Here is a 14,822-nt window from a genome sequence, read left to right on the forward strand (position 1 = left end):
ACACAAAGAACCAAAGACATATGGAATATATTACCAACTATTATGGTAGAAAGTAGGACTTTAGATAGATACATAGATAGATAGATACTTTATTAATCCCAATGGGAAATTCACAAAAAAAAGGTAGGAGTGATCAATAAATAAAAATAGAAAAATAAAAGTAGAAAAGTACACATACATATACAGTCATACACGGAGCTGCTGAAAAGGCTGCCACTTTAGTTATCTTCAAATCTCATAATGATATTATTTGGGACAATCTATGTAAATAGGATGGATGAGCTTTTTGGGTTGAACAGTCTGTTCTCATCACAATTGTTTATAACTTAAAATGTAATATGACGAGAATGATAAACATACTGTTTCACAATTACAGAGAATACAACTAATGATGAAAATGAGACTAAGTTTTGCTGTGTACACGAGCGATTAAATAACAAACTACTAGGTAGTTATGGAGGGAGTGTTACCACAACCCATTTCAAACATTCAGTCCCATTACCTCTTGTATATCTTCTTTTTCAGCGTTTGGTGATTTGTTGCACAAATCAAATAAAATACCGTGAACATTTTTAAAAAGTTGTCCTATCAATGGCTGCTGAAAGATTTCAATCAGTTAAACCAAAACAGATCTGTGAAATCATACTTTTTCATTTTGTTTACTTGTAATTTTTTAAAAACATTTATGAGGCCTCATTGTGCTCTAAATGAAATTCTTAAAAAATGTGCTTAATTAAAAATCTCAAATATTGCTTGAAATTATTAGACCTTTGACTTTTTTGAGTTAAAGTCCTGCTTTATTAGATCAGTGACAGTACAGTATGGTATCAGTTTATCAGGACTGCTATTACATTTTGATTTGTATTTATAAGAACACTGGGGAATTTTTCAAAAAATATTTTCATATGTTTGAATAAAATACAGCAATTGTAAAAATACATTTAAAGTCCTGTGAGAGCACTGTCTTCATTGATAAAAGATCCATTTAATATGCCATTTTCCGTGCTTGCATAAGGGTTTTCTGTGGCCTCATCTTGCTTTGCTTTCCTGTGTAAAAAACAAACAGAAGTTAAAGTTTACTAAGTTGCCTGTTTACAGCACATCTGTTGGCTGACTTACAATAGTACAGCCAGCTGTATGCACATTTCAGGTGATTCTAAATTGTCTTTATTAGCATTCCTAATACTGTATATAAAACGTCATGTCCAGCATATAAAATGCATTATAACCAATGTATTTTAATCTGAAACATACTGGATGACCAAAACAAATGTAAAAAAGATTAAATTTAAAGCTGTCCTGTACTGTCCTGTGTTGGCTTCTTATTATTTTTGTGCTATTTTTAGTGGTTAGATAGGGAGTATCACACTTCAATTCATATCCTTTATTAGTGAAGATGTTGTATCAATCAGTGAAACCACTAGCAGCATCATAAAAGGCAACATGATGGAGCTGTCTAATCCCACCTCACTAGCTCTCTAAATGTCAAAATAAAGAATGAAATAAAAAAAATATTTAGTAATTGGCCTAGTACTTCAAATTTTAATTATGAAAGCTTTTGCTAATTCTAAAACTGGGAAACTTTGTTAACATCCTTAGCAAGAATCAGGCTCAGAATTCTATGAAATTATGGTTAAAGTCGAGTCAAACTTTGGTGACATGTTATCACCTCATCAGCCCACCCAAACACACCGGCCCTAATTACATATGCATTCTAAAATAAGAATGAAAAAGAATAGAGTATTTTGGCATTAAAAATGATCAAAACAATATGAACAAAAAATGAACACAGTATTAGGATTGTGATCCACTTTATAGCCTTAAGCCTGAATAACCCTTGGTATACAGTCATATGAAAAAGTTTGGGAACCCCTCTCAGCCTGCATAATAATTTACTCTACTTTCAACAAAAAAGATAACAGTGGTATGTCTTTCATTTCCTAGGAATATCTGAGTACTGGGGTGTTTTCCGAACAAAGATTTTTAGTGAAGCAGTATTTAGTTGTATGAAATTAAATCAAATGTGAAAAACTGGCTGTGGAAAAATTTGGGTCCCCTTGTAATTTTGCTGATTTGAATGCATGTAACTGCTCAATACTGAATACTTGCAACACCAAATTGGTTGGATTAGCTTGTTTAGCCTTGAACTTCATAGACAGTTGTGTCAAATCATGAGAAAAGGTATTTAAGGTGGTCAATTGCAAGTTGTGCTTCCCTTTGACTCTCCTCTTAAGAGTGACAGCATGGGATCCTCAAAGTAACTCTCAAAAGATCTGAAAACAAAGATTGTTCAGTATCATGGTTTAGGGGAAGGCTACAAAAAGCTATCTCAGAGGTTTAAACTGTCAGTTTCAACTGTAAGGAATGTAATCAGGAAATGGAAGGCCACAGGCACAGTTGCTGTTAAACCCAGGTCTGGCAGGCCAAGAAAAATACAGGAGTGGCAAATGCGCAGAATTGTGAGAATGGCTACAGACAACCCACAGATCACCTCCAAAGACCTGCAAGAACATCTTGCTGCAGATGGTGTATCTGTACATCGTTCTACAATTCAGCGCAATTTGCACAAAGAACATCTCTATGGCAGGGTGATGAGAAAAAAGCCACAAACAGAGACGCTTGTTGTATGCAAATGCTCATTTAGACAAGCCAGATTCATTTTGGAACAAAGTGCTTTGGACTGATGAGATAAAAATTGAGTTCTTTGGCCATAAGAAAAGGTGCTTTGCATGGCAGAAGAAGAACACCGCATTCCAAGAAAAACACCTACAACCTACTGTCAAATTTGGTGGAGGTTCCATCATGCTGTGGGGCTGTGTGGCTATTTCAGGGACTGGGGCCCTTGTTAAAGTCGAAGGTCGGATGAATTCAACCCAATATCAACAAATTCTTCAGGATAATGTTCAAGCATCAGTCACAAAGTTGGATATTCCAACAAGACAATGACCCAAAACACAGTTCGAAATCTACAAAGACATTCATGCAGAGGGAGAAGTACAATATTCTGGAATGGCCGTCACAGTCCCCTGACTTGAATATCATCGAAAATCTATGGGATGATTTGAAGCAGGCTGTCCATGCTCGGTAGCCATCAAATTTAACTGAACTGGATATACTTTGTATGAAGAATGGTCAAAAATACTTCCATCCAGAATCCAGAGACTCATCAAAGGCTATAGGAGGCATCTAGAGGCTGTTATATATGCAAAAGGAGGCTCAACTAAGTATTGATGTAATATCTCTGTTGGGGTGCCCAAATTTATGCCCCTGTCTAATTTTGTTATGATGCATATTGCATATTTTCTGTTAATCCAATAAGCTTAATGTCACTTCTGGAATACTACTGTTTCCATAAGGCATGTCATATATTAAAAGGAAGTTGCTACTTTTGAAAGCTCAGCCAATGATAAACAAAAATCCAAAGAATTAAGAGGGTTTCCCAAACTTTTTCATATGATTGTAATATTCTGTTGTCATTGAGTGGATAAAATAATATTATGCTACAAAAAATCATAAATATTTCTATGTGTTTTGACACATATTCATGAGTGGGGCAGAGCCATCAGCCAAAACACAATGGCATGTGACTGAGAAGCTATAAAATCAGTTTTAGAACATACTGATAATCAAGCTTGAATGACGACTATATGAAGGGTCGTTAGACATTTACACGGATAGTGAAAGTGATGAATATACCACTCTACAACAAAAATGCAATGATTTGCCTAGTGAATTCATTCATCTGAAGGTTGAAGTGGTGCAAGTAGGTGTGTGTCAAAAAGGCAAAATGATTGTGATCAAGCAGTCCCCTAAGCAATGTTCACAAAGCAGCAAGTTATGTTTGTGTCAGGGGAAATGTGGAAGTCACTAAGCCTTGTGATGTAGTAGTTGAAAAAAGACATGTCGCTCGTGTATGTCAGGCACTGACATTCTACCCTCTCATGCGAAAGCAAGAGAAAAGATGTTTTAAAGCAAGTATGGAAAGAAACCTGCTTCTGCTGTCCCAATTGCAACATCAGGCCGTGAGAGTTACAAAACATATCTCATGAAGGATGTATACTAAATCTGCATCAATACAGCAGTGAACACTATACAGTATCTCACAAAAGTGAGTACACCCCTCACACTTTTGTAAATATTTTATTATATCTTTTCATGGGACAACGAAGATATGACACTTTGATACAATGTAAAAGTAGTCAGTGTACAGCTTGTATAACAGTGTAAATTTGCTGTTCCCTCAAAATAACTCAACACTCAGCCATTAATGTCTAAACCACTAGCAACATAAGTGAGTACACCCATAAGTGAAAAATGTCCAAATTGTGCCCAATTAGCCATTATCCCTCCCTGGTGTCATGTGACTCGTTAGTGTTACAAGGTCTCAGGTGTGAATGGGGAGCAGGTTTGTTAAATTTGGTGTTCTCGCTCTCACACTCTCTCATACTGGTCACTGGAAGTTCAACATGGCACCTCATGGCAAAGAACTCTCTGAGGATCTGAAAAAAAGATTTTTTTACGCTACATAAAGATGGCCCAGGCTATAAGAAGATTGCCAACACCCTGAAACTGAGCTGCAGCATGGTGGCCAAGACCATACAGCGGTTTAACAGGACAGGTTCCACTCAGAACAGGCCTCACCAAGGTCGACCAAAGAAGTTAAGTGCACGTGCTCAGCGTCATATCCAGAGGTTGTCTTTTGAAAATAGACGTATGAGTGCTGCCAGCATTGCTGCAGAGGTTAAAGGGGTGGGGGGTCAGCCTGTCAGTGCTCAGATCATACGCCGCACACTGCATCAAATTGGTCTGTATGGCTGTCGTCCCAGAAGGAAACCTCTTCTAAAGATGATGCACAAGAAAGCCCGCAAACAGTTTGCTGAAGTCAAGCAGACTAAGGACATGGATTACTGGAACCATGTCCTGTGGTCTGATGAGACAAAGATAAACTTATTTGGTTCAGAAGGTGTCAAGCGTGTGTGGCGGCAACCAGGTGAGGAGTACCAAGACAAGTGTGTCTTGCCTACAGTCAAGCATGGTGGTGGGAGTGTCATGGTTTGGGGCTGTATGAGTGCTGCTGGCACTGGGGAGCTACAGTTCATTAAGGGAACCATAAATGTCAACATGAACTGTGACATACTGAAGCAGAGTATGATCCCCTCCCTTTGGAAACTGGGCCGCAGGGCAGTATTCCAACATGATAACGACCCCAAACACACCTCCAAGATGACCACTGCCTTGCTAAAGAAACTGAGGATAAAGGTGCTGGACTGGCCTAGCATATCTCTAGACCTAAACCCTATTGAGCACCTTTGGGGCATCCTCAAACGAAAGGTGGAGGAGCGCAAGGTCTCTAACATCCATCTGTTCCGTGATGTCGTCATGGAGGAGTGGAAGAGGATTCCTGTGTCAACCTATGAAGCTCTAGTGAACTCCATGCCCAAGAGAGTTAAGGCAGTGCTGGAAAATAATGGTGGCCACACAAAATATTGACACTTTGGGCACAATTTGGACATTTTGGAATGTCCTTTGTAAGTATACCTGTATTTGAAATGCAAACTGCTACATAATAGCTGTTCATAGGGAATGAGGAAGAATAAATTAACAGCATTGTTAACAACTCAAAATAAAATCCTCAGACTTTATCACACAATACATTATGTACACATGACAATAGACTCAACTTGTAATTTGTCTCTTCTTTTTCTTTTTTATTTTGCCACTCTAATTGTATTTTAAACATTTTTAATTTTAACATTGTATTTGAACATGTTTTAATTTTAACTTTCTCAAAAAATATCAGCTATTGCCCATTTCTTATTTGTGAAAGGCTGTGTGAGAAAATTATAAATTACATTTCTGACCTATCATTCAGTAAGTTTCAACAGTTTTCAATAGTTTTCTGAAAGATCATAAGTACAGAGGCAGAGCTGGTATGGAGAACTCAGTTAATTAACTCATTTAATTATTAATTACACTTATTACATAAAATCAAAACTGCTCAGTGCTACTGCTTATTACAGCAGGTTACAATTCTGTTTTTACAGTGGTTAATAAAGAAGACTCAGAATCTGAAATAATAATGTAAACATGTTGTTTTAATGAGAAAGTGCTATTAAACTTTCATAGTTGTACAAATTTTATTCACTGGGTGAACGTTTGATTGATTGCTGGGTACTACTATGAACTATGCTTCTACATAACTTTTACTCATGTATCTCCAGCAAAATAAATATTCTAACATCCACTCTTAGCCAGCTTTCAACTTTTGATGAACTGATTTTACAATCATAGTTGCCATCTACCATAACTCTGTTCTCAATTATACAAGTGATCTATCTTGTTGCTACTCAATTTGTCTTTGCTATAGGTGAATAGATCAAACTCCTTCAGGCTTTATTCACAACACATAATCCATAGCGTGGAGTCAGTCTGCAAGGATTTTCTCCTGTCGTATTTTCTCTAGTGTTGTTATATATACCCTTCTTTTAATACAGAGCCCTAAAGGATAGTACTTATACCTCACAAGTGCATTACACTATTTAAGACTATCTTTTGACATGCACTTTGGTTTTTTGTTCGTGCCTATGATGCCCCACACGTAGCATTGTCCATCGTCAGGGCAACTGGTAGTTCCTGGACTGAGAATGGACCAGTAGCAAATGAGGATACTAAGGAGACTGACAAATATTCTTGTGCAAAACGGTACAGTGTTTATTATAAATTGTATAGCAGAATAAATAACTTGTGCAAATAGAAACAGTGCTTGTCATAAATTAATCTTCATGAAAACAGTGCTAGTAAGTGTTTAATAAATATATACAGTATAATCAATATATTAATTGAAAAAGCTAGTAAAATCAAGACACTCAAGAAAACCTGCAAATGAATGAATTTTAGTGTGATGATCCCCCTAAGATTTTCTTAGCTCTAATAAACAGCAGTGGGTGACAGAAAGATTAACCTTTAAGCTGTGACACACCATTTTTGTCCTCTGATGTCTTTGGTGGGCAAAGCCCCAGCCTTTTTTCCTGATTATTGGTGTGCACATTGGACTATCAAGAGTTAGCAAAACTGAATTACAGCCATCAGTACCCCTGACCTTGATGATAAAAAGTAGAAGACTGTGGTGTCTCAGGTCTGTGGACATACCAACAAAAGTGCTATTTGGTAATGACTGATACTGCCTTAGCAGACAGAAAGATGCTGACCCAGCAAGTCAGGTCTGGTCTAGAGCTGAAGTAAAAGTGACATGTGTCATGACAAAGAAAATGAGGGCAACAGCACTTTGTTCTGTTCTATAAAAACTAACCCCTCATATCAAAAGATCATAAAATGTGTGTTTATTAAACTATTTTTTTCTTACCAAAGATTAGAATAATGACAGACACCTTTCCATTGATTAATGTTTGCCTGACTGCTTACATTTTTCTTTTATAAAGTTCACATTAAAGGCCAACTTGAAATCATTCTTAATGATACATTTTCCAAAAACTATCTTAAAACATGAGTGCTATTACATCCTTTGAGTTCCATGTCTCAAGGGTAATATCCTACAGTTATAATAGTTATTATTAATTTACACATGTTTTAGACCTTATCTTTCATTCTTAATCAGTGTTGCAACCTTCTATTTAACTTAGCAAAAATTACAATAACGCAATCTTGATTATTTATTTTATTATCTATAAAGACACTGTCAGCAAAGAGTTTCCATCCATCCATTTTCCAACCGGCTGAATCCGAACACAGGGTCACGGGGGTCTGCTGGAGCCAATCCCAGCCAACACAGGGCACAAGGCAGGAAACAATCCTGGGCAGGGTGCCAACCCACTGCAGGACACACACAAACACACCCACACACCAAGCACACACTAGGGCCAATTTAGAATCGCCAATCCACCTAACCTGCATGTCTTTGGACTGTGGGAGGAAACCCACGCAGACACGGGGAGAACATGCAAACTCCACGCAGGGAGGACCTGGGAAGCGAACCCAGGTCCCCAGATCTCCCAACTGCGAGGCAGCAGCGCTACCCACTGCGCCACCGTGCCGCCCAGCAAAGAGTTTATTAGATGTTATTAATTCTGTGCGATCTATTCAAATTTGTAAACATTTTAGGACTTTCCTAGCTATTAGTATTATTCTGCTGAAAATATCATTTGCAGATGGAAACATTACACCAGGGGTAAGTCAATTGTTGTAGATGAAGCACTTATTGGTCCAGCAACATTTTGAACCTTCATTATACAGGGTGGCGCATGAAAAACCGAACCATCTCTGACTCCAACGTCGACATACGTTTTTTTAGCCCGTACACGAAACGAGCAACGGGGCCCGATTCAGTTTGCAGTTTGCAACTGACCCAGTCTTACGCCACTTCTTCACCAACTCGTGAATACTGCTCTTTGCTGGTAGGTCTACACCAGGAAATTTCTGTGTGAAAATGTCCCGTGTTTCCTTAAAAGAACCTGTAGACACATATGCCTTCACTATTCCAATCCTCTGTTGCAAAGAATACATCTTCCAGATCTCTTTCATGCACGTCTGTACCCACTGGCTCACAGCTTCCTTACTAATGCACAGTTGGGGCTGCTGACCCCGTCACGACAATAAGGCTCCGCGATTGTGATGGCACCCCCCTGGATAACAACTCGAGGCAGCCGGTTGGAGATGGTTCATTTTTTTTGTGCGCCACGCTTTAGTTATCATGCTTGTTAAGGTTCACACCCTTAACTTAATTATTTCAGTCTTAAACAGTTGAATTTGCTGTTTTTAACTGCTCCTTATTAGCAACAAGATGCAAATGACAAAGGAACCCAGCAGTTCTCAATCTAACTTGTATCCATTTACACCTGTGTATATTCAGCGTGAACTATCTGGTTTAATAAAGAGAAAAATAGCAAAGGACTGGGAATTACTCATCCATTTAAGGCTTCAAATTATATGGATGTTATCCTAGGAAAGGAAAAAAAACCTACAATAAGAATGATCTGGTATCTAACAAGTCATAAAATTAAATAAAGTCTGATATTGGCAAGGATTGGTGTCTAATTAAGGAACTGGTTTGGAATAAAAACCTGCAGTCACTGCGGCTCTCCAGGATGGATGTTGCTGGCCCCCTGCACTACACCATGAACAGGTGCTGTTGATCATCGGTAATATTCAAGTATTCTGTGACTTACTTGTCTCGTTGGCACTGGGACCTAAAAACTGCCACCAAAAGCCTGAACTGTTGACACCAAGCAGGAAGGATTAATCAGTTTGTGGAATTATTTTATCATACCATGGTCCTCCTGTTAGAAAACTGTAGTTCAGTAGGTGATTGATGCCATCTGCTGGTGAAAAGCGTGTAGTAGTTGGTTCCTTAACACTAATCACCTATTTTATTTTCAGATTCTCCTAAATGTGTCAACTGTTCAGAATTAACACTTTTTATATCTATTCTTTGTCTAACAAATTATTTCTTGTTTTTAAGTTATAATATCGTAATAGAAATTATACAACTTATCATAATGCAGAATCAGTGGGAGCCCTGAGCTTGTTTTCCTGCAACCAGACGATCCTATCTGGGGACAATGGAAGACAGTGACACGCGAAGTGTGTTGCTTATGTTCAGTCTACTCCGTAATCTCGTTTTGGTTGCTGTCACTGCAGAAAACACTGCCTCACAAAGATAGGATGTTGGAAATGGAAGCAACCTCAGGATATTCCACCTTGACTTTAATGCAAAATGTATGGCGATTTGAAGTTGTCTCAAACATACTTTTAAGACCACCATCATTTGCAACCTCAAGCAGTTGATCCTCTTCAAGAACAGACAAAGTTGATTCACCTGGCTTATTCACAAATGGGTCACAGATCCATTCCTTCCCATTTCGGGGGTCTTTTGTGATTGGGAAATAATGCTCAAACTCTATTGAAAGCTGAGATAGGTGATCATACACCAGCTGGGAGAAAGAAGGCCCTGGCTTAGTATCTTTAACAACCTCTGCTAACATTTGAAACATATCAAAAATCCCAATGTTCAATCATCGGCCCCATAAATCAAGTTTGGCTTTGAATGCAGCCACTTTATCTGCCAACTTGAACAACGGGTATCTTCTGCGGAGTCGTGCTATAAGTCCTTGTCTTACACCCCAAAACACGAGGCTGAGACTCAGTACTTTAGCAAAACCAGCTTTATTCGGCTTGAAAAAGGAACAGTAGGATGCAGCAGTTCGCATACGTTTGTAGCCTGAGATTTTTCTTATTTTTTTGCTTGGTCTTTCAAGAAAGTTGACAGTGTTGATGGCGAAATTCCGAATTCACTGGTAACATCTTTTTTCTTTTTGCCGCAATAGAGAGCTGCAAAAATGTAAAGTTTTTTTTTCTAATATGAACCGTTATATTTTTTCATGTCTGTCATTTCTATAGGAAGGTGACAATGAGTTAAATTCCAATGGATGTTTTTCAAATGTTGACGAGAAATAAGTAAAAGGTATCACTGAATACCACTGAAAAACAAAAACAAGTTCGAAGAAAGACATTTTTTTTACAATGTCTGTGTTCAGGGATCGTTGTGCACAACTGAGCTGCGACCACAGAACTAACTGCTCTGTGGTTGATTCATTCAGGCATTTCAAGGTCACTTCGTTGTAATGAAAGTATCTGCTGAATGTACTTCGTAGTAACGAGATTTCTATAGACTTGTGTCATATGGGGAAACTGTTGGGACGATAAAAATACTTCATTGTAATGAAAATTTTGTTATAAAAATATTTGTTGTAATGGAATTTTACCTGTAGTATGTGTCCATATCTCTCCTCAGCTCGGTTTCTCTCAGCTCGGTCTCTCTCCTCTATCTGCGCCACTGCAAAGCCCTACCTGCCTAGCATTCTGAAAAGTGTCCTCAGTGAAGGGGGCAGCCATTTTGCTGTAGCCCTTCACTGAGCGAGTCTCCCTTGCAGGCAGTTCTCTCGCAGCCTGGCTGTCGGATGGCCACGGCCCACTTGTGGGCTGCGACCGGGGGTTGGGGATGCTGGGAATATTGGGAGAAGGATGTTAAGGATAGTGCTGCCAGGCAAGAGAAAAAGAGGAAGGCCTAAGAGAAGGTTTATGGATGTGGTGAAAGAGGACATGCAGGTGCTGGGTGTAACAGAACAAGATGCAGAGGACAGAAAGATATGGAAGAAGATGATCCGCTGTGGCGACCCCTAATGGGAGCAGCTGAAAGAAGAAGAAGAAAGTACAAACACATTGTTAATCAATTCTTTGCTACTTACTACTCTGATTAGTCCTAGACTGTTCACATTTAGGGTTGTAATGCTATTTATTTTGTGTTTTTTGTTCTTTTTAACTTTCAGAATCATATATTAAAAATGTACATTTAAGTTAGTGAAATGTAATACTACTTATTTCTGATACAGTACTTATTGCATCTGAATGTCACTCTTATTATTAGTCATCTATTTAAAATCCTTTTGAAGATATATAACTGAACACCCTGTCCCTTTCAAATACCTTACATGATTCTAATAATACTTCTGTCTGTAATTTTTTTGGCTCAAATATTTCATTAGTTCATTGGTTGCTTTTTCTAATTTTTGATAGTTTGCTAACACTTCATAACAACTTTAATTGTTTGCATTAATAAACCTTTATAATCGTGGCATAGTTTCAACTTTAGATTAGGTACTGCAATAAAGATTTACAACTAATTAATAAACAATAAAATTGTAAAGAAGCCATATATAATGTTCATTAAAGACTTATTAATGAAAGTTATTATAAAATGTTCCCAATATATGAACTATCATTCAATAACATTTAGTACTTTTTATACTTTTATAGTACTGAATTTATATGAACTAATAATGTGTTATTAAATAAAGTTAGAGTCATGATTTATTAAGAGAATACGCCATCTAAAGGTGAGCATTTTTTATCTCTTATTATTTAATCCATAGTATTTGTAGTAATCCATCCATCCATCCATCCATTCTCTTCCGCTTATCCGAAGTCAGGTTGCGGGGGCAGCAGCTTGAGCAGAGATGCCCAGACTTCCCTCTCCCCGGCCACTTCTTCTAGCTCTTCCAGGGGAATCCCAAGGCGTTCCCAGGCCAGCCGAGGGACATAGTCCCTCCAGCGTGTCCTGGGTCTTCCCCTGGGCCTCCTCCCGGTTAGACGTGCCCGGAACACCTCACCAGGGAGGCGTCCAGGAGGCATCCTGATCAGATGCCCAAGCCACCTCATCTGACTCCTCTCGATGCGGAGGAGCAGCGGCTCTACTCTGAGCCCATCCCGGATGACTGAGCTTCTCACTCTATCTTTAAGGGAAAGCCCAGACACCCTATGGAGGAAACTCATTTCAGCCGCTTGTATTCGCGATCTCGTTCTTTCGGTCACTACCCATAGCTCATGACCATAGGTGAGGGTAGGAACATAGATCAACTGGTAAATTGAGAGCTTCGCCTTGCGGCTCAGCTCCTTTTTCACCATGACAGACCGATGCAGAGCCCGCATTACTGCGGATGCAGCACCGATCCGCCTGTCAATCTCACGCTCCATTCTTCCCTCACTCGTGAACAAGATCCCAAGATACTTGAACTCCTCCACTTGGGGCAAGATCTCGATACCAACCCTGAGAGGGCACTCCACCCTTTTCCGGCTGAGGACCATGGTCTCGGATTTGGAGGTGCTGATTCCCATCCCAGCCGCTTCACACTCGGCTGTGAACCGATCCAGAGAGAGCTGAAGATCACGGCCTGATGAAGCAAACAGGACAACATCATCTGCAAAAAGCAGTGACCCAATCCTGAGTCCACCAAACCGGACCCCCTCAACACCCTGGCTGCGCCTAGAAATTCTGTCCATAAAAGTTATGAACAGAATCGGTGACAAAGGGCAGCCATGGCGGAGTCCAACTCTCACTTGGAAACGGGTTCAACTTACTGCCGGCAATGCGGACCAAGCTCTAGCACCGATTGTACAGGGACCGAACAGCCCTTACAGGATTCCCCGAGGGACACGGTCAAATGCTTTTCCAAGTCCACAAAACACATGTAGACTGGTTGGGCGAACTCCCATGCACCCTCCAGGACTCTGCTAAGGGTGTAGAGCTGGTCCACTGTTCCGCGACCAGGACGAAAACCACACTGTTCCTCCTGAATCCGTGGCTCGACTATCCAACGGACCCTCCTCTCCAGAACCCCAGAATAGACTTTGCCAGGGAGGCTGAGGAGTGTGATCCCTCTGTAGTTGGAACACACCCTCCGGTCCCCTTTCTTAAAGAGGGGGACCACCACCCCGGTCTGCCAATCCAGAGGCACTGTCCCTGATGTCCATGCGATGTTGTAGAGACGTGTCAACCAAGACAGCCCTACAACATCCAGAGCCTTGAGGAACTCCGGGCGTATCTCATCCAACCTCGGGGCCCTGCCACCAAGGAGTTTTTTGACCACCTCGGTGACCTCAGTCCCAGAGATGGGGGAGCCCACCTGTGAGTCCCCAGGCTCTGCTTCCTCATTGGAAGGCATGTTAGTGGGATTGAGGAGGTCTTCAAAGTACTCCCCCCCACCGACCCACAACGTCCCGAGTTGAGGTCAGCAGTGCACCATCCCCACCATATACAGTGTTGACACTTCACTGCTTCCCCCTCCTGAGACGCTGGACGGTGGACCAGAATCTCCTCGAAGCCGTCCGAAAGTCGTTCTCCATGGCCTCCCCAAACTCCTCCCACGCCCGAGTTTTTGCCTCAGCAACCACCAAAGCCGCATTCCGCTTGGCCTGCCGGTACCTATCAGCTGCCTCGAGAGTCCCACAGGACAAAAGGGTCCTGTCTCACTGCCGGTGTCCACCAACGGGTTTGGGGATTGCCGCCACGACAGGCACCGACCACCTTACGGCCACAGCTCTGGTCAGTCACCTCAACAATTTTTTTTTTTTTTTTTTTTAAATAATTTCACGTTTTTATGGAAAATTGAGCAAATAAGGTTCCTGATGCAATAGGCATCAATAATTACCAACACTGAACAAACATCAAATACAATTAAAATATTAAATGTACAAAAAATCTCAAGTTGATCATACCACATTATCCATATATCACATATCTAGTCATATGCTCACAATGTTGCAAAAACATGCATTTTTGCTAAAAAACTGTTAAATAAACCACTTGCAGCAAATCATCTCATTAACAGCTAAGGAGCACATTCAAAAGGGATCGAGTTTCTGAATTGAGAACCCGCCTGTCCCCTCATTCTTCAGCCATTAAGCCTCAACTGCATATTTCTAGATTTTTCAACAGCAGATTGTGAAACTGAACTGCTGAATTGATCTTCTTCTTTTTGAAGCACCTCAGATATGCACAAGCATGATGCACACTTTCCACCTGGTAATGCTTTCCCTTAGTTTTCTTTAAGTTTTAATCTCTAATTATACTCCTCTTTCAGAACGAACTCTCCTACGCTGATATGACGTGAAGCACCATGGTACCCAATGAATGGATATTACTGGGGAGAATGCCTGAGTAATAAAGTGGGGGTATAGGTCTTCAATTCATTCTGGAGATTCTCTGGAAGTGTCTTACATAATACTATTTTAGCAAAAATATATGTGTTTAACATGCTGTGACCATATGACTGGGTATTTGGCATATGGATTATGGATAAACTGGGATTTGTGCCATTTGATCAGCTTTGGTCTCCTTTAAAGCCTATTGTGTCAGGAACTTTGTTACAGTAGAGTCCCGCTAATCCAAACCCCGCTAATCTGAAAATCCACCTAATCCGAACAGGACTAGGGAAAAAAAAGTAAAGAAAACAAGTTTTTTCAAGTTATGT

General features: G+C 40.1%; 1 protein-coding gene across 1 annotated transcript in view; it reads right to left on the reverse strand.

Moving 5' to 3' along the window:
- Positions 1 to 825: 825 nt before the first annotated feature.
- ace2 (angiotensin I converting enzyme 2) overlaps positions 826 to 14,822 on the reverse strand; it is a 104,843-nt gene continuing 90,846 nt past the window's right edge. Inside the window, exon 18 of the mRNA XM_028799807.2 lies at positions 826 to 1,047. Within this exon, the coding sequence (XP_028655640.1) occupies positions 942 to 1,047 (106 nt within the window). The 3' untranslated portion in view covers positions 826 to 941. The remainder of the gene's footprint in view (positions 1,048 to 14,822) is intronic.

This window comes from Erpetoichthys calabaricus, chromosome 4 (genome assembly GCF_900747795.2).
Source record: "Erpetoichthys calabaricus chromosome 4, fErpCal1.3, whole genome shotgun sequence".
NCBI classification, from domain to species: domain Eukaryota; kingdom Metazoa; phylum Chordata; class Cladistia; order Polypteriformes; family Polypteridae; genus Erpetoichthys; species Erpetoichthys calabaricus.